Source organism: Cebus imitator, unplaced genomic scaffold (assembly GCF_001604975.1).
Source record: "Cebus imitator isolate Cc_AM_T3 unplaced genomic scaffold, Cebus_imitator-1.0 Scaffold142, whole genome shotgun sequence".
NCBI classification, from domain to species: domain Eukaryota; kingdom Metazoa; phylum Chordata; class Mammalia; order Primates; family Cebidae; genus Cebus; species Cebus imitator.
In genome coordinates, this window is record NW_016107457.1 from 2,351,706 (window position 1) to 2,370,982 (window position 19,277).

The 19,277-nt window shown below is 38.0% G+C and overlaps 1 protein-coding gene across 11 annotated transcripts in view; it reads right to left on the reverse strand.

The window, feature by feature from the left end:
• Positions 1–494: 494 nt before the first annotated feature.
• Positions 495–19,277, reverse strand: part of ANK3 (ankyrin 3) — a 537,795-nt gene continuing 519,012 nt past the window's right edge. For 5 of the 11 annotated variants that reach the window (XM_017542287.2, XM_017542289.1, XM_017542283.1 and 2 more), the window contains 2 exons: positions 10,945–11,022; positions 495–1,928 (listed from right to left, as the gene is read on the reverse strand). In XM_017542287.2, coding sequence (XP_017397776.1) covers positions 10,954–11,022 — 69 coding nt within the window. In that variant the 3' untranslated portion in view covers positions 495–1,928; positions 10,945–10,953. Of the gene's footprint in view, positions 1,929–10,934; positions 11,023–12,363; positions 12,421–12,551; positions 12,636–19,104; positions 19,192–19,277 lie in introns of all 11 variants that reach the window. The other 6 variants (XM_017542288.2, XM_037743372.1, XM_017542282.1 and 3 more) reach the window with 3 other exon arrangements.

The window sequence follows — 19,277 nt, forward strand, 5'->3', positions numbered from 1 at the left end:
AGAGACAACTTGGCCCCAGTAGGTTGTTACCTTCTGGGAATGAGGACCATTATTGCCAAATCTTGCTTTTAAAGAGAAGTTAGCAACTTGATTATGTAATATCTCCCAACTTGTAAGAACGGACAATAAATGTAAATTAATAAAACAAATCTTCTGTGGGCTAAAAGCAACTGCATGTTGATGGTTCCTAGAAGTGCCAGTCAACTTCTTGACATGCTGGCTATAATATCTCCAATTCTCCACTTTTTGAGATGGCCCGAACAGATGTGGGCAAAGCTTACTTGTCAATTGATCTTTAATTCTCAGCTCCCCCACAAAATGCACAGAATTTATAAGCTGGGAGCTTGCAGGGCAAATATGATTGTTAGAGACTATCTCTTCAGTGACACAGAGGCACAAATAGGACCAACGGGGTGGACTGGCCAGGACTCATATGACAAGGCTTTAGACAACTACCTTTTGCCAGAAAACACAAGGACACTGTAGAGCACAGATAGGTGAAGAGTTTAACACAATTTATTTTATGCTTAAATAATCGACTAGGTCATCCAGTGTATGGTTTTTCATACATATGTCATTAGAGTTATGTGTCAATGAATGCTGATTTTATGTGAATATAATCAACAAATTAAAGAATTTCACCAAAACCCAAATAAAAATGCCCTTTAAAACACAGCAGCCTTATTAACCTAATATGACACTGCTAAAATGGTTACAAATGATTGGCTTACTGAAATGTGTCTACATCTTATAGCCAGTACACAATACAGTAATAATTTTACAGCGTGCTGCCATTCTACTAGCTAAGGATTTCTGTTCAGTCCATTTTAAATACCCCCGACTGGGGCCTCTTATGAGCACCATCCATCTCTAAAGCGGCAAGCATTTACCCCCTTTTAAGCACTAACAGATAGCACCCCCCCACCCCCTAAAGCAACTACCATATAGGTTATTTTTTGTTTGTTTGTTTTTAGGTCATTTCATTGAAAAATTGGCAATAGCAACAAATATTAGATGAAGGGCTTTGTGTTTACAGATAAAATCTTTTGTGTTGCAGTATACTGTAGTGTTTGCAAAATTGGAAAAGATTTAATCAAAATAAGGTGATACACATGCATCAAAATATTAGTATTCTGAAGAAAAAATTTTTTCACAGAACTACAGAATTCCTCATTTTGGGAATTATTTAAATTTGCAGCAGATTTTAAAGATTTGTTTTTTTAAAATCAAGCTAGCAGTTTTGCATATACAAACATTATAATTGCTAATATACAAGAATCAGTGAAGAGTCCCCCTCCCCCGCCCCCAAACCCTGCCCTCCTCTTCTAGGGTGAAGTCACTTGAGACCCCTATTTGTTAAATGCATTTGCAATATTCTCTTTGTGTTCTAAGAGGCAGTGCCTTATCAACATTTTATTCTATTTTTCTGTTAGAATTTATACAGTGTTACTATTTACAGCAAAACTATCGATGTTTTAAAAAAGAAACAAATAGTGTTTATACCCTGACAGTTTGGGTCCAAGAAAAATAAGGCGAGCTGTTGTAGATTTAGTAATTTTAGTGTTTCTCTGTGACTTGATCATTCCATCTCCTCTGTTCCTTCTGATGGCAGGAATTTCTTCCTTTTGTAAATGACACCAAAATCACTTGAGATAAACTGTTAACAGCATGGCTTCTTGTATATACACTGCATTGCTAATTGCACACGCGCCAATCCGGAAATGAAAGTGATTTCCATGCTCTGTAAATTGGCTCATGCTAAATTAAAATGTGGGTGGTTTTCTTTTTTTCTTTTCTTTTTGCATAAAAAAAATCATGCCATTAATGTGTGGAAGCAGCGAACATACACACGCTTCTCAGTGAATTTTTACTTCCTGCTGACATTTCTTCCATGAATTTCTCAATACTGGCAGTAAAAACTTGTGATCCTGTGGAGAGAGAGACAGTAGATAGCAAGTTTAGCTTTCTTTTTCTTTTTTTCTCTCTCTCCCCCGCCCTTTTTATTTTTTTAAGAGAACCAGTGTAAGCCTTACTTGCCATTCAATAGAAAAGTCTTAGAGAATAGGGGCCCTCCATTCCCTATGGGGTGGTTTAACATGATGCTGCTACCTCCTAGATGCCTTAGAGGACAAGGCCCTAAGGTGTACTGGAAAGCTCTTAGAAGGCATGACCTTATGTAGGTGACCCTGTGACCTCCAGAGAGCCTTGCTTATTACTGTATTTGTGTTTTGTAATTGCACCAGGCGAACCTGGTTCAACTTTTATGTAACAAAGTTATGAGTTGTTTTTGGGTTGCCAGAGACCCTCTCCCAGCCCCCACAGATGGAAGGTTACATAACCTGAGCATGACCAGATAAACTAAATGTGCAACCATGGGAGGAACCTAAGTTCTCAGACTGAGGAGCCGATTAAGAAGCCTATGCCTCATGGCAGGATCCAATCAGACAGAGCCCTGGTGTCACCCCATTGCAGGATCCAGTCAGATCATGCCTTCTGGCAGTCACCTCATTGCAAGAGCCAATCAGATCATGCCTCATAACCCTATGCTTCTAAAATCAGACCCAGCCCCCAGCTTGGAGAGATAGATTTGAGTGTTTCCTTCAGTCTCCTTGTCAGTCAAGTGGCAATACACCTTTCTCCTGCAAAAACCTGGTGTTTGGTGTTTGGTGTTTGACTTTCCACTGTGCATGGGCAAACACCTTAGTTTGGTTTGGTGATGGTTTTACAGATTGTGTTGGCAAGATCCTCTTCTAGTTCTGTCTGAAGCTCAGGTCACTCAGCTACTTGGGGAAGCCATTTGTAGCCCTTTGGGCCTTAGTCTTATCTGTAAAATGAGGTGGCTGAGGGAGGTAATCTCTGAGACTTCTCCTCTCAACATCAAAATGTAAGGGGGTTGGGACTTCCATAAGCAAAAAGGGCCAGAGATATGGAGTTAGGCTAGAGCATCTCAGCTATTTCTGGTTATTTTGTAAGTCTCTCACTTCTCCAAAAATTCAACCAAAGGAGGAAAAGTATCATTACTTCATTACGATGATATTTCTTTTCCATAAGCAAATTAAAATTAAAGACATTAATTTTAATGTCTTTAATTAATTTAATTAATCTCTACCACTGCAAAGAACGTTCGCTTCTCTTGTCCATATCGGTCATAATGGGACAAATTAATTTTATTTGAGCTTTTTAATGGAGGCTTCACTGAGAAAGTCTTGTTTTGCTGGAGGATTCCCGCATAAAGCATCAGTGTTTTATTTCCAGTATTAGTGTGTCAAACTAAATCATTCTTTGGCAGATGTTTTCATAATTTTGTGTACTATTGTTGTGGTAGGAATTTGGCTTTTCCATAAAACAAAGTACTTCCTATACATTGTCTCTCCTCCTTGTTCAGTAGAAAAGCTGACAAACTTGAATGCCTGCCTGAGAACAAGACACAGCTCCTACAGAAATCCTGAGTAAGGCAAGAACAATTTTAAGAATAACTCTGCTCACTCACATATAAGCAACAGAGTGTATTTGCAAATCTAGGACAACCTTTAGAATTCTGCTTCTCTTGGGGCCCAAAAGTGTTTCTAGTGACCTTGATGATGTTTACTTACCTCAGACAATTATCTTCCTCTTTAGATGGGTCACCTAGGACACCCTGGCTTATAGAAACCTGTTGGCACAGCACTTCCTCTCTCTGCCCCACAACAGGCCCTGGCTTCCTTTTTAGTATTAAAAGTGCTACTGACCTCCATGCCCCAGGTCACTAATGCTTGGGGCCAAGAACATGAAGGTATCAATTCCTCTTATGTGATTTCAACACCCCTCCCCTGTGACTCTGCCGAGGTTCCAAAGAAGGAAAGTGACTCACTTGGGTAGATCATCTTGCAGAGGATGGGCAAATCAGAATGTGATGATCAGGATTTTATCACCTGTTTTTATCATTTAATCCTAATCTTTTAGGCACCAGACTTCTTAGATGGTTCTATGATAATGTTACCACAGTGCCTCACTCCTTGTTTTCTCCAAGTCCCTCTCCCTGACTTTTTTAAGCTTGATATACAATTTATATACCATATTTCAGCTATTATACACAGCTTTATATTTTTTTTTTTTCCCGAGATGAAGTCTCACTCTGTTGCCCAGGCTGGAGTGCAGTGGCATGATCTCTGCTCACTGCAACCTCCACCTTCCGGGTTCAAGCCATTCTTCTGTCTCAGTCTCCCAAACAGCTGGGATTACAGGCATGCACCACCACACCTGGCTAATTTTTTGTATTTTTAGTAGAGACAGGGTTTCACCATGTTGGCCAGGCTGATCTTAAACTCCTGACTTCAAATAATCCACCTGCCTCGGCCTCCCAAAGTGCTGGGATTACAGGCGTGGGCCACGGTGCCTGGCCTGGCTTGATATTTTTTAACAAATTTATGTAGATATGTGATCACCACTACAACCCACTTGAACTTTTCTTTTTCTCCATGTCTCCTAAAAACCAATCCAACTTCCCAGGTTAATTTTGTAATAAGTAGCCAGGCCTTTGTCTTCTCACCTCAATGCACGCAAATGTTATCTTTCTGGATATATTGGATATATTTATATAATTTTTAAAAATGCTGTGAATTATGCCCACTTATATTCTAGTGAGGATGGTTTGAGTGATTTATTTTTTTTAAGTGGGAGTTAGTTCCTCTTATAACTTTTTCTTTTCTTGGTTATGCAATCAAGAGCATGTTGGTTCCAACCACACTGGGTACAGGAAGGTCATTCATTGGACAAAAGACTTTATTCCAAGTACAGTGTTGCAGAAAAAGCATGAGAACCTTGGCTAAGTGACTATGTACTTGTTATAAAAATATTGATACAATATAAACTGTGATGGCAGCGCCATCTGATGGGAAGGTGTGAGGGCAAAAGCCATCAAAATGACATTTCGGAAATAGAATTTTGAATCATTTCCCTTTTCTGGTTTAGATAATGAATATGAGATAGATGCACCTGCATTTAGGAATCTTTCTTTGGGTTTTGTATGACTTTCAAACCAAAAGGTGGGAGAAACTAAATCAGAAAACCAATCTTTCAGCCATTTCACTGTATTTTTAAGAAACATTTAAAAGTAGAAGAAAACAGGGCCAGGTGCAGTGGCTCATTGCTATAATTCCAGCACTTTGGGAGGCCAACGGAGGTGGATCGCCTGAGGTCAGGAGTTCGAGACCAGTTTGGACAACATGGTGAAACCTAGTCTCTACTAAAAATACAAAAATTAGCTAGGCATGGTTGTGGCTACCTATAATTCCAACTTAGGAGACTGAGGCAGGAGAATGGCTTCAACCCGGGAGGCAGAGGTTGCAGTGAGCTGAGATCATGCCACTGCGCTCCAGCCTGGATGACAGAGCGAGACTTAGTCTCAAAAAACAAAACCAAACCAAAAAAACCAACACAAAACCTGTAATTCATTGGATTTTCATAGCAGTTGATACTTTACAGTTAAATATGTACTTCATACATCATATTTAAGGATAGGAGACCGTTTTTAAAACTAGGTATTCTGACCTGATGAAGAGGAGCATGCTCTGGTACAGAACTGACTTGTCCTTTATAGGCCAATGAACATAGCTGTGGCTTTTAGATCCTAATGCCTAGCTTTAAAAAGGGTCTCCTATCTTTATTTGGTATCTGAACCTTTCTGTGGTCCAGCCCAGTGAAACTTTTTAGGCTTAATTCCCACTATTCTCCACTGAATAGTTGTTTTGCAATCTCCAGCGGTTCTCAAACTTGGTTGCACATTAGAATTATCTGGGAAGATTAAAACAATAACAATATCCAGGCTACATCCCATAAGAGTACACATAGAATTTTTGGGGATGGTGCGCAGCATTAGAAATTTTTTAAAACTCTTGATAATTTGACTGGGAATGGTGGCTCACACCTATAATCCCAGCACTTTGGGAGGCTGAGGTGGGTGGATCACGAGATCAGGAGTTCAAGACCAGCCTGGCCAAGATGGTGAAACCCCGTCTCTACTAAAAAATAGAAAAATTAGCTGGGTGTGGTGGCAGGCACCTGTAATCGCAGGATCTTGGGAGGTTGAGGCAGGGAATTGCTTGACCCTGGGAGATGGATGTTTCAGTGAGCTGAGATCGCACCCAGCTTGGGTGACACAGAGAGACTTCATCTAAAAAAAAAAAAAAACTCTCGATAATTTGAGAGCCAGTCAAATGTTCTGGAGCAGTGCTTCTCAAAGTTTAATGTGCATTACACAGGACTCTTCCAGTGTAGATTCTGATTCAGTAGGTCAGTGTTTCTGAAATTCTGTTTCGATTTTTTTTTTTTTTTTTGAGACAGAGTCTCATTCTGTCGCCCAGGCTGGAGTGCAATGACACAATCTCAGCTCAGTGCAACCTCTGCCTCTTGGGTTCAAGCAATTCTCCTGCCTCAGCCTCACTAGTAGCTGGGATTACAGACATATGACACCACGCCTGGCTTATTTTTTGTATTTTTAATCTGTAAAATATTTAACCTGTAAAATACAAAAAATTAGCCAGGCTGGTGGCATGTGCCTGTAATCCCAGCTACTGAAATCCCTGAAATCACGAGGTTTCACCATGTTGGTCAGGCTGGTCTTGAACTCTTGAACTCAGGTGATCTGCTCTGCTCGTCTCGGCTTCCCAAATAGCTGGGATTATAGGAGTGAGGTACTGCGCTGGGCTGAAATACTGTGTTTACAACAGACTTTTAGGCATGCTGATTCTGCGGTCCACAAACCTCACTTTGAGGATCTAGATTACATGCCAGGTATCAACTCCAAATTGTTTTCTAACTTCATTGTCTTTGCTCATGATTTTGTATCCATCTATACTTATACTTCCCTTCTCTGATCACTGTCTGTGGCTAATTCCTCAGCTACCCTTCAAATTTGTTTCAAATGCCATCTCCTTGAATGTTTAGACTTCACTTTCCCTAATGAAATCCACATTTGTAGTTCAACTCTTACTCATCTTTAAGACTTAGCTGTGTCATGGCTTAAGGAAAGCCTGAGCCCAGTGGGGACAGAGCGGTGTTTACTCTAGTTCTCTGTTTCTCTCCCTACCCACCTCTTCCTTTCCCTTCTCTTCTCTTTTTCCTTCTCTGTAGTTACAGAAGTCATGGGACTAAGACATTTTCCCAAACATTAGTTTTAATTACTTTATGTAACTACAATAAACTACTGTGCAGTTTCAGGTAGCTTTGTTGTTTCACTAGTACCAATAAATAGGGCTTTTTTGTTTGTTCTTTTCTATTCATTTGCTATTAAAAAGTATCTGAAGTCAAAGGGCTGGAAAAAAAATACTGAAAAAATGTTCATTCATATTTTGGCAGTGAAAGAAAAACGTAACAGTAATAAAATTTTGTAGCTATTATTTTTATTAGGTAAAGATATTTATTCTAAACTGTTCTAAAGTGGGGTAGCTAATTTAATAAGTGACGTACTATTATTTTCTCCATTTTATAGATAAGACAGCCACAAAGCTTTTTTTTTTTTTTTTTTTATATTTTTTTTTCGAGAGAGTCCTGCTCTGTCACCCAGGCTGGAGTACAGTGCCACGATCTTGGCTCACTGTAACCTCTGCCTCCTGGGTTCAAGCGATTCTCCTGCCTCAGCCTCCTGAGTAGCTAAGACCCCAGGTGTGCACTACCACGCTTGGCTAATTTTTGACTTTTTAGTACAGATGGGTGGGGTTTCACCATGTTGGCCAGGCTGGTCTCTAACTTCTGACCTCAGGTGATCTGCCTGCCTTGGCCTCCCAAACTGCTGGGATTACAAGTGTGAGCCACTGTACCTGGCCAAAAAGAAAGCCACAAAGCTGTAGTGGAGCCAGAATTGGAAATCAAGCCACCTGACTCTAGAACCCTTGCTCTTACCTTGAAGCCAAGGCTTTTGTTAATAGGGATTTTTTAAGGGTAAGAAAAATATAATATAAAAACTCTATATTTACTCTAGAAGAAATCTGGTAAAATATTCTGGAGGGTGGGGTCCTGAATTTGCAGTGAAGCAATTCAGGCCATAGCTCTGACCTCTGAGAATCAGAATCAGGAAATCCAGACCTGTCTTTAACCGCACTCAGCCTTAGAGATTTTGCTGTCTCTCTGTTACTGTTGATTCCTTAGTAAAGAGGAAGAAGAATACATTTCACTAATTTCCTAGGGCTACTATGAGAAACAAGTGATGTGGAATAATAGAAACTTTTCTGAAGTATAAGCCACCATCACATGCAGAGGATTTCAGACACTGCTGTTCTCACTTCTCCCACTGTTGTATTCTAGCATCACTGGCTGCTGCTGCTTAGTCCACAAGCCTCCATAATCCAAAGCTCTTCAAGGTTCAATTATTGGTTCTCTTAATACTAGTAGTAATAGCTGACACTTACTGAGTGCTTACTAAGGAGGGTCATGGTTGGAGCTCTGCAGGAAGGAAGAGGTCAGAGGCAATCTTTTTAAACTCTGAAATGTTGCTTTTGAGGACTCATTTTTGAGTCCCTTCTTGGCTTACTTCAACTTTCTCCCTAAATAATCACATCTATTCTCTGGTGTTCAATACCCATTTCTTTAGTGATGATTCCCACATTTTTCTATGCACAGCCCCAACTTTTTCTCAGAGCTCCAGACTTGGGTATATAACGTGAATACTTGGATGTCTCATAGCATTTCAAACTCAAGTCCAAGCCTGAATGCCTGTACTCTTCTTAAAACTCATTCCTCTTCCACTTCTGCTTCTTTCTCTATCATCTAGTTGCTTACACCAGAAATCTAGGAGTCATTTTTGACTCAATGCTTCTTCTCCACTGTACCCCACAAGTTAATCTATCAAGTGCTTGTGGGGTACAGTGGAGAAGAAGCATTGAGTAATTCTTCCCAGCCGAAGCCATCATTATGGCTTAGTTGAACTGAAGCAATAACCTCCAAACTGGTTACCTTCATTTTATTCTTGTCCCCCTATCCATTTTCTACATAGTCCATGCTCTTCAAGTTTTTTAAGAGAGGGAGGAAAGAAGACCAAGTTAGGTCCTTGCTTAAAATCCTTCAGAGGCTTCGAATACTTCTAAACACACACACAATTATTTTAAGTTCAAGGGTACATGCGCAGGTTTGTTACAGATTATTCTGTCATCCAGGTACTAAGCCTAGTACCCGATAGTTACTATTTCCTATCCTCTCCCTCCCCTCACCGTCCACCCTCAAGTAGGCCACAGTGTCTACTGTTTCCCTTTTTGTGCCCATGTGTTCTCATCATTTAGCTTCCACTAAATGAGAACAGCAGTATTTGGTTTTCTGTTCCTGTGTTAGTTTGCTCAGGATAATGGCCTCTAACTCTATCCATGTTCTGCAAAGGACACAACCTCACACTTTTTTAATAGCTGCATGGTATTCCATGGTGTATGTGTGTGTACCACATTTTCTTTGTGCAGTCTATCATTGATGGGCATTTAGGTTGATTACATGTCTTTGCTATTATGAATAGTGCTGCATGAACATACGTGTGTATGAGTCTTCGTGATAGAACAATTTATATTCCTTTGGGTATATACACCCAGTAATAGGATTGCTGGGTTGAATGTTAGTTGTGTTTTTAGCTCTTTGAGGAATTGCCACACCACTTTCCACAATGGTTGAACTAATTTACACTCCCATCAACAGTATATAAATGTTTCCTTTTCTCTACAGCCTTGCCAGCATCTGTTATTTTTCTAGGCAGTGAAACTGGATTACTTCCTAGTTCCTTCCCTCAGCACTCCACATACCAGTGTTCTGGTAAGCAGGGAACAGCAGATGCATGAAAGTGAAAACTAGAATCTGTTTGCTCTTTCTTACTACTTTAACCTGTGGGGCTAAGAGGACTGTAGGTGAACTAAAGACATGATTTTACTTTGCCTTACAGACTATAGAGGACTTTTTTCCCCCACCCCAAATGGCCTTTCTAAATGTAGCTAAGTAGAAAGAAATAGGACAAAGTAAAATGCAGAAAACAATGTAAAAGGGCCGGGCGCAGTGGCTCACGCTTGTAATCCCAGCACTTTGGGAGGCCGAGGAGAGCGGATCACGAGGTCAGGAGATCAAGACCATCCTGGCCAACATGGTGAAACCCTGTGTCTACTAAAATACAAAAAATTAGCTGGGTGTGGTGGTGCATGCCTGCAGTCCCAGCTACCTGGGAGACTGAGGCAGGAGAATCGCATGAACCTTAGAGACAGAGGTTGCAGTGAGCTGAGATTGCACCACTGCACTCCAGCCTGGCGACTGACCGAGACTCTGTCTCAAAAAAAAAAAAAAAAAAAAAAAAAAAGAAAGAAAGAAAAGAAAGAAAACAATGTAAAGGAAAATAATGTGACCTATAAAGAAAAGTCCAGGCAAATGTAAACAAAGCTCATTTACTAAACATTTAACTTAACAAATAGTAGTGTCACTAACCTCCTATTTTTTCCTTTTGCTTATATAAAACACTAGATAGATATATCAGTCATTTAATGTAGACTTGGAAACTCACTTTATTTCCACTAAAATTATATCCTCAGATGCTGTTCTGCTAAAATGGTGAAAGGCTGGATCAATAAAACTCTCAGAGTATAACTGTAAGAATTATTTGTTGCCAAATAGTCTTCCTGTTAGATTGCATAAGGCTACTGTATTTCATAGTGAGCCTTACTCATCACTATTTATATTTGATTCTGCAAACATAATTTACAGTTAAATTGCTGCCTAATTGTGAGGAGAAAGTGAACGGACTGTGAAACCAAAGTCAAGTTTTAGTGTTTATATGTATGCAAATATAAACATAACTTGAACAACTTCATATTTGATTTTCAAAGCCGGAATTCAGTGAAAAAGAAAGGACTGGGAAAAATCAGAATCACTTATTTAGTGAAACTTGTAAGTTTCACAGGAATTTAAGTCCTACTGTTGTTGATATGAACACACATCACCTCGACTGACCGTTCGCTGTTACGAGTGGCTCTTCTTTTCCACATGCCGGATTTCTTTCTTCGCTTTCACCTTAAAAACTTCTCCCTGCTTTAAAAGGAATGCACATATTAAGATTTCATAGTGAAAGAGTTTTAATTATAAAGCAGTTCCATTCTGATCTTTGGAGGCTGGAATAGGAGAAATGAAACAGTTTTTAAAGCACTTTGTCACTTCATCTCCAAAAATACATACAATCTATTTGGCTTAACCACACAGTTTAGCACCATCAAGGCAAGCTAGAGAGCACTGTCAAATGAATATAACATAATTGTATTTGACAATAATTCAGTAGGTTAGTGATAAATCAAAATAATGAGCGGCCTGTCCATTTCCTATAGTAAGCTAAAAGAAACAGTTACCACACTCACAAGGCACCCAAACACCAACGCTTAAAAATATCAGTAAATTATAATTTATGCCTTTTTAAGGCCAGCAGAATTGTAAGCAATCTGTTGTAATGAGACTCAGACTTCTTAGTTAAGTACTAATGCTTGTTGATCTGAGGGACTTTTTAAGTTAATGGAATTACCAATGAGTTCCTTTTACTGTCAGACCAAGGAGGCATCTATTTTCCATAAACAAATCATCTCTTCACTGAGTATCAGGAATAGTTTCCTGAGAGCAACGTTGTTGCACAAATACTCAGTTTTTTTCTTAACAGAAAACACAAGAAGCCTTTTCAATTTTCTGATGTACTACTTTTGATAAATTTTCCGTTCACTTTTTCTTATGTAAACATAGTCTATCGAAGTTTCTGTTTTTAAATTGGAAAGGGTAAAGACTAGAAACAAGTGAAGAATAACCGGATATGTTTTCTCTGACAGATAGGGGTTGGCTGGAGGGATTCTTTAACTGGCACATGGGAAATGGGCTGTTATAAACCCAAAGAGGGGAACCCCCTCCTCAGACCAGGATGGTGGATTCCGATTTAGAACATGCTGGAGAGAGAAAATGTATGGATCTGATGTGCAGATCTTGAACTGAGCCTTCTGCCATTCTAACTTTAAAGTCTGTGCATTTGGAGTGCTCTCCACCCGTGTCCCAACAGGCACTCAGCTGACAGCCAAGCCCTAGGTGGGGCTGAGGCACTGCTCAGATGTTTGGTGGTGAAGGGTCAAGGGTTTTATCTTCTTTCTCCCTCAAACTGGCACATTTTGTCCCCCATAAATGACCTTATCTTTGTGAAAACTCTTAAAAAAAAAGTATGTAACATTAAAGAATGTTAGGAAGAAAGTATTTTTCTTTGACCCTGATCAAATGCATAAGATGTCAGAAGCAGCAAACACTTCAAGATGCCACACTGCAGATGCCAGCCTGTTAGCAGCAGTTTCTAAGGAGCGCACAAAGCTTTTGTCCTCTACATTCTCTTTGGCAATCCCTCTCCATTACCACTTCATGTTTTCTCTCTTGTGGGATAACAATTCGTCTTAATACTTTCCGAGTGATCTGTAGGAAGCAATGGTGAAAAGTAGAGATTTTTCTGTTTCAAGAGGTGACACTACAGTACAAAAGTAGCAGAGTTTTTAATGCAGAAAATGTAAATTTCAAGAGAAGCACAAAATCTCAATGATGATTACTTTTCTGGTGATGAGGTTGCCTTCTTCATCGGTAAATTGTTCTTCTGTGACAGATTCACCAGGAATGTTTTTTGCTTCCTCTCCCTAAAGGATGTGGCATAAAGATTAGCAACATACTAGATGGAGAAATCTCCACAGCACTCCAAACACCACATACATGCTCTGGAATTTTAGAGAAAAAGGTTGTAAATTCTACTTGCTACTCCAGTGCAAGGGGAAAGGCTGACTTCACTGACAGTTATTTAGCAGTCAACAGCATTCAAGCATTAAACCTCAATTATGTATAAAAGTGATGGTTAGCAACAAATTCCAGAAGGAAGAATTTGAAAATACATAATTATAGGATGCAGTTACATACTGGAAACCGAAAGGCTTCATATGTTGAAACAAATTTTATCCAATGATGAGAGCTCTGATTAGATTGTCTCACTTTGAGCACTTTTCTTCATGAGTTCTACCAAATCTCTAGAGATGTTTGTGGATTGAGTTTTATCTAACTTGAACTAAGATAGTACCTTAGTCTGGGCATGACATTTATCACTCTGGTTTATTTAAAAATTCATTCACTAAAGATAATATATACATTTTTCAAAAGATTATGAGAAAAGTTCAGGGTACAGAGAGAATCTTGTTTTAAAGACTAGCTCTTTCATAGCTCTTAAAATAAGTGAGAATAACTGTGTCTGATATATGTACATAGTTTATACACTGAAGTATCTTCATTACCATAGGCAAAAAAATAGATAAAATCAATTTCAAGGGAATTTAAGTTTACATCTTCTGATCTTTGCACCCACATAAGAACACAAAGTTGCTTTGTAATAAGAAAAAAGAATGAGAACAAAACAATAGTGTTTTAGTCTTTATTCTGTCATTTTAAACCAGAACTGCCTCTCTACTGGTGGGAACATATGGCAATCATAGAATGTGCTCACCACTGGCTGGGATTGACAAAACTATCAGAGCCACTATCCTTTACATTCCAGTAAAACAGAGTTAGAATCTGGCTTTCTGATTTGTTATCTAACTTTGAGGGGGAAACTGAAAGGTTTCACACTGAGTTTGAAAAATAGAATACATTCTTAACTCCCCAGGGTGGGCGCCTACTTTCCTGTTCATAGACAGCTTGGTGGATTTAGATGGCTTCATGGTATCTCTCCACTGGCTCTATGATTGTATCATAAGACACACTGCTCAGCAAAGATAGCACCATATCTGCAACACATTACCTTCATTTGTGTTTAACTTACATTTGTGCCACTTATAGTTTGGGAGAACAAGGATAAACATCTTAAGGATGGACTTGTGTTCCAGGAACCTATTGATTCGTCAGTCAAACTTCTTACTGAAAAGGTGAAATGGATAATGCTGCTTGGCAGTGTACAGATGTGGTTTTGTTTTGTTTTAGGGAAAATGGCCAATCACAAAGATAGCTGCCTTCCTGGGAGAGTGAGATTCTAACTCTTTGTGTTACTGGAATGGAAAAGATAGTGGCTCTGATAATTTTGTCAGTGCCAGCCAGTGGTGAGAACATTCAATGATTGCCATATGTCACAATTAGCAGAAAGGCGGTTGCGCTTCAAAATAACAGAATAAAGACTAAAACACTGTTGTTTGGCTAACAAAGTTTTGTTCTCATTCTTTTTTCTTATTACAAAATGATTTTGTGTTCTTACAGATTGTGGGTGCATAGTTCATGACAATGGGTGGGACATTTAACTTGTTTTTCCTCACTGTGGTATACAGGTGGAATGAACATAAAACAAAGTGTTTCTTGCTCTTTTTTAGTGCATCCCCAATCTTGCTTATGACTAGTTTGAATCAGCGCAGTGAAGAGAGGGGAAAAAAACTGGAAAAATGTAGAGGTCTTGTATAAATGCACTAAAATTTGCAACAAGTTTTTAATGGGAATGTTATTTGTATTTTTTATGGTTGGTGGTTTTAAATGTTTGGAATAAACTCAAAATTTTATTTTAAAAGTAAAGTCATAAAGCAAAAAAGCCAGTAAAAAGTGATGAAAGTTTTCATTATAGTTTAAACATGAATGACAAATATTTTTCAGCTAACTTTTGGAAATGTCCAGCTCTTTGAGCGATAGACAATTAAAGAACCCAGGAAAGTCCCTAAAATGGTATACTACTGGGCAGGTAATGAATGAATTGAATCTTTTTGTGGGGAAAAAAAGTCAGCTAATTTTTAAATTGTTTAGACAGTCTCTGAAAGGATCATGCAGTAGGCGTATGTGTAAGCATAGTGAATACATACAAGTATATTGACAGAGTAATAGGCTTACAAAAAGCAAAACCCTACTTATAAATAATAAGCCAAAATAAACAGGAAGAACAGATTAGACAGGAGTTGATTAAATAGATAGGGAAGACAGGAAGGAGTTATAAAATATGTTTTTAAAATATTTATCCATCTTTAATTCTGTCAAATATATTAGAGACCAAATGTTACCTAGGAGAGAGCTCTGTGACCTCTCTTCAATGGGAAAAAGTAATCTCAGTGAGTTTTTAAAGTTCTTGAAAACACTTTGCACTTCTAAGTAAACAAAATTGTCCCCGTGGTCTTGTCAACAGTATTATTTCTGGAAACCTTCCATCCTTTCCCCACGACCATTATAAAGGAAAATTATAGAACACGTGGTGTTAACATTTCCAGCTATGGTGACTGCCTTAATGAAAATTAACTGTAACTCCTTTCGAACTCCTGCTAGCACCACTGCATTTTATAACTTTTATTTCTGTGAATTTTTGAAAAAAGTGGAAGAGTGGCAATATGAAATGTACCTATTTGCTTTGATGTATACATTAAAACTTGAATTGTCCAAAAATAGGATTGTTGCGATCTATTTAACAAAAGGCAAGTACTAAGCAATATGTATAGTATTACCCATTCTCATATTATGAGAAACCTAGCTGAGGATGTGTTTGTATATGTACTATCTGTATTTGTATGTGTGTGTAGAAACAGTGAAGCTTATGAACAGTGGTTGCCTCTGGGAAATGGAATGAATGGATAGAGCTCACCATAGGTTTAAACTACCTGATTTAGGGGAAACGTGCATGTAAGCTCTTACTTAGAAAGCCAGTAAAAATGCTGAGAATTTGAAATAAAAATGCAGATGTACTTTATAGTAAAAATTCAGTTACTTGAATTTTATGAAACTTCACAATAGTCTGGTTGTGTGTTGGTTTAAAGTTTTTTACCTTTGCAGTCACTGGATTTGCTTAGCAAATAAGATAAACTCAGGACTGGTTAGTAACTTAAATTGCTTCTAAGCATTTGAAGCCCTTGTGATATTATCTAATTATATAGAGATTGAAATTTTATCTGCATATTTATTTAAGTCCTATGACAAATGGGATAATTTGTTAACCTGACTCATTCTATAGGACTTTGGAAACATTAAANAAAAAAAAAAAAAAAGGTTAAAACTTCATAGAAAAAGAATGGATCCTTTTTGAAAGTCAAGAGAAAAATCACCATCACCTCATTTATTATAGAAATGGAATTCTAAGAAGACAGATTTGCCCAGATTTTGGCAATCCAATCCTTAGCTTATGTACTGTTTCCTTTGGGAGATGCTTCCCAGCTGGAGTTAGCTCTGGGAGGGATGAAACAACCCCAGAATAGTTTTTAGAACTGGGATACTAAGTGCTAGGGGGCTTACTATGGCAAACAGTATTAATTACACTGGTTCAGTCCAGGTTTGGACAGCATCCATGAGGTAGGTCAAATTCCCAACATTCCAGCCTCATCAAATGGTTTCCAGGAATGACAGCCCAGTGCTGCCCTCTTCTGTGCTGCTGTAAAGGTCGGAATGGCCAAATACCTGATTTAGTCTAGCAAAATAATCCTTATTTGTTCTGGAAGAGAAATACATTTGTTCCTCAGTATCCACAGGGATTGGTTCCAGGACCTCTGAGGATAGCAAAATCTGCAGATGCCCAAGTCCCATTTGCATATAACCTACATACATTCTCCCATATACTTTAAATCACCTCTAGATTACTTATAATACCTAATGTAATGTAAATGCCACGTAAATAGTTGTTATACTACATTGCTTCTTACTTGTATTGCTTTTTGTTTTATCTTCTGAATATTTTATATCTGAGATTGAATTTGTGCATCTGGAATGCCCAGCTATAGAGGTCCAATTGTATAGTGTTGTGGAAAAGGCACTTCACTAGAGAGCTAGGGATTAGGTTCTAGTCCCAGAGCTGCTGCTGTCTGGCTGTGTCATTTTGAATAAATCAGTTTATCTCCAATCTTCAGTTCTGAGCTCTTGGAAACAGTAATTTTAGTCTCAATGACCCATTTAGGTACTACATTCCCATTTTATATTTTTGACAGAGATGATTCCTGTGTCATATTTACCATGTACTATTATAGGCCTCAAGCTCTTTTCCATTAGAAAGACAGCAACATATGGAGTAAAGAGAAAAGCAACAGAAATGTGGCTCTTTGCAATTGCCCCAAATATCTGAACAGAAAAATAACTTATAAAGTGTTTTTGTTAAACCTATAGCTTCCAATAATGATTATAAGTTTCTGGTTTTCCATCACATATGAAAGATATCTCTCAAGCTTGTTTGTAGGTGATCCTATTGTTTATACAATGCCTTCCTCAGTTATAAAACCTCTTCTCTGATGACTCCACTCAATCTCTCTAAAATTACATTAACTTCAAGAAGTATTTGGGGAGAATACAGACTCCCCTGTTTTATGAAACCTACAACATTATAGTGGATTTTTGTCTTTTAAACCTAAGTTCTTAATAAATGTATTAATATGTTATAATCATATTTTAAGCTAAAAAAACATAGATAACTCACTCTAAGAAAATTACTTAATAGCTAACTTGCTGGTGCATGTCTAGAATTCTGGAAGACCAAAAGAAATAGCTCTTATTGATTTGGGAGGTTTTGAAGGTACTGTTTTTGTCTTCTCTGAGAAAAACTTCTTTATCCCCTGCCTTCCACATTTTTTGCATGGCTATATTTTCTTTTGTCCTAGATAGAAGAAAAAGTCAACTTCTATCACGGGCAGCTATTATAAAGAAATGTGGTGGATTTAGATGTAACATTAGTATGTGATATCGTAAGCATAAAAGACAAGTTTAAAGCACTATGTGCTTTTTCTAGACATTTCACTTTAAAATATCATTTCTTGAAGTCACTGATTATGAGAATAGCAAAAACTCAGAAAAACTGAATCAACCATTCCCCCATTCCATCCCACAGAACATGTGTGAGGTGACTGATTATGAGGATTTTATAGATAGCAGGTTGAATACTTGCAAATGTGCTAGACAGCAATTAATAATTTGGCTTGCCTATATGGAATTTTCAAAGATGTGATTCATGAGTTTTAAAGGAACACTATTGAGCTTACAATTGATTTGCAGGATAACTCAACATGTAGACAAAGATTTATTTTCTTCCTTAATGCTTCCAGAGTCTTAGAAAAACTACATTAGGGCAGATTCTGTGGAGTTTCTTCACGAAAAGTGAAAAGCAGCAGGGTTAAGAAATTTTTGACACCTGTGCCAACTTTTCTGCTTTCTGTTGGGTCTCTTGACACTTTGGGATTGGATGATAAGTTTGATAAATGGTTTTCAATAGATATTCTCTTCCTCTTTCTCTCTAGAGCACTAACCAAGAAGCCTCAAGTTATTTGGATCATATTCAAAAGTCTGTGCATTGAAAATGATTTTCTAATTCTTTGCACTCAATTCTAACACTAAGAAAGACCTCTCTAATGATGAAGTAATGAAAACAAGTGGCAGACTGCAAGAAGGATTCTGTGGAGTCTTACTATGCATAAGGTCGGTGCTTCAACGGATCTTTGTGGAGGAAAGAAAGAATATTTATTAATAGTGCTTACAATTGTGCCGTAATAGGGTGGGATTAATATTTTCCTTTTTTCAAAAAAAATTGACTCCTATACTTAAAAATACAGCTTGATTTTTTTTTGGTATGTTAGTAAAGAGAAGTACCTATTTCAGAATTTTTTCTTTACTTGACTTGCATTGTGTCACACATATCCATGCCAGGTTATAACCTCAAATTCTCAGCCACTGATTGCTTATGAAGAACTGGTTTTCATTTAAAAGTTCTTAATGCAGTAGGAATTTGAGACTGAGAAGGAAGCCTTTTAATTCTTTCATTCTCTTTCTTCTTTATCTTACCTCACACATTCTTACAGTTTCTAAGGTTTCAATTGAACATTTCATTGATATGAACTACTGTGTCACCAAGGTAGAATCTTTGCTCACTTACATAACACTTCTTCAAGGAAAGCAGGATACAAATGCCAAGAATTCTCAAATAAAATTACACCCGCCACATATCAAATAGGCCTATACAGAATACCATGCAACATGGCTTTTTTTGCTTTTTGGTGGTTGTTTTTACAAGCTTTCAAGTGTGCAAAACAATTACACAAAGTCATTGCATTATCCATCATGCTGACATTTCAAAACCACAAGGAAGGAGTTTCTAAAAGTACAGCAATGCCACATACTGATCCAGCTACAGGATACCTTTATAATCAAACGCCGGCGAATAACTCGGGTAGTGACTCTCCGTTCTTCCTCTGAGCTTGAATCACTCTCACTGTCTTTCAAGTCCTGATAAATGCATTTTTAGTATAATTTTACCATCACACTTAAAATAAAAAATATTCTGGGAAGGGAAATTAGAAAGAATTACATTT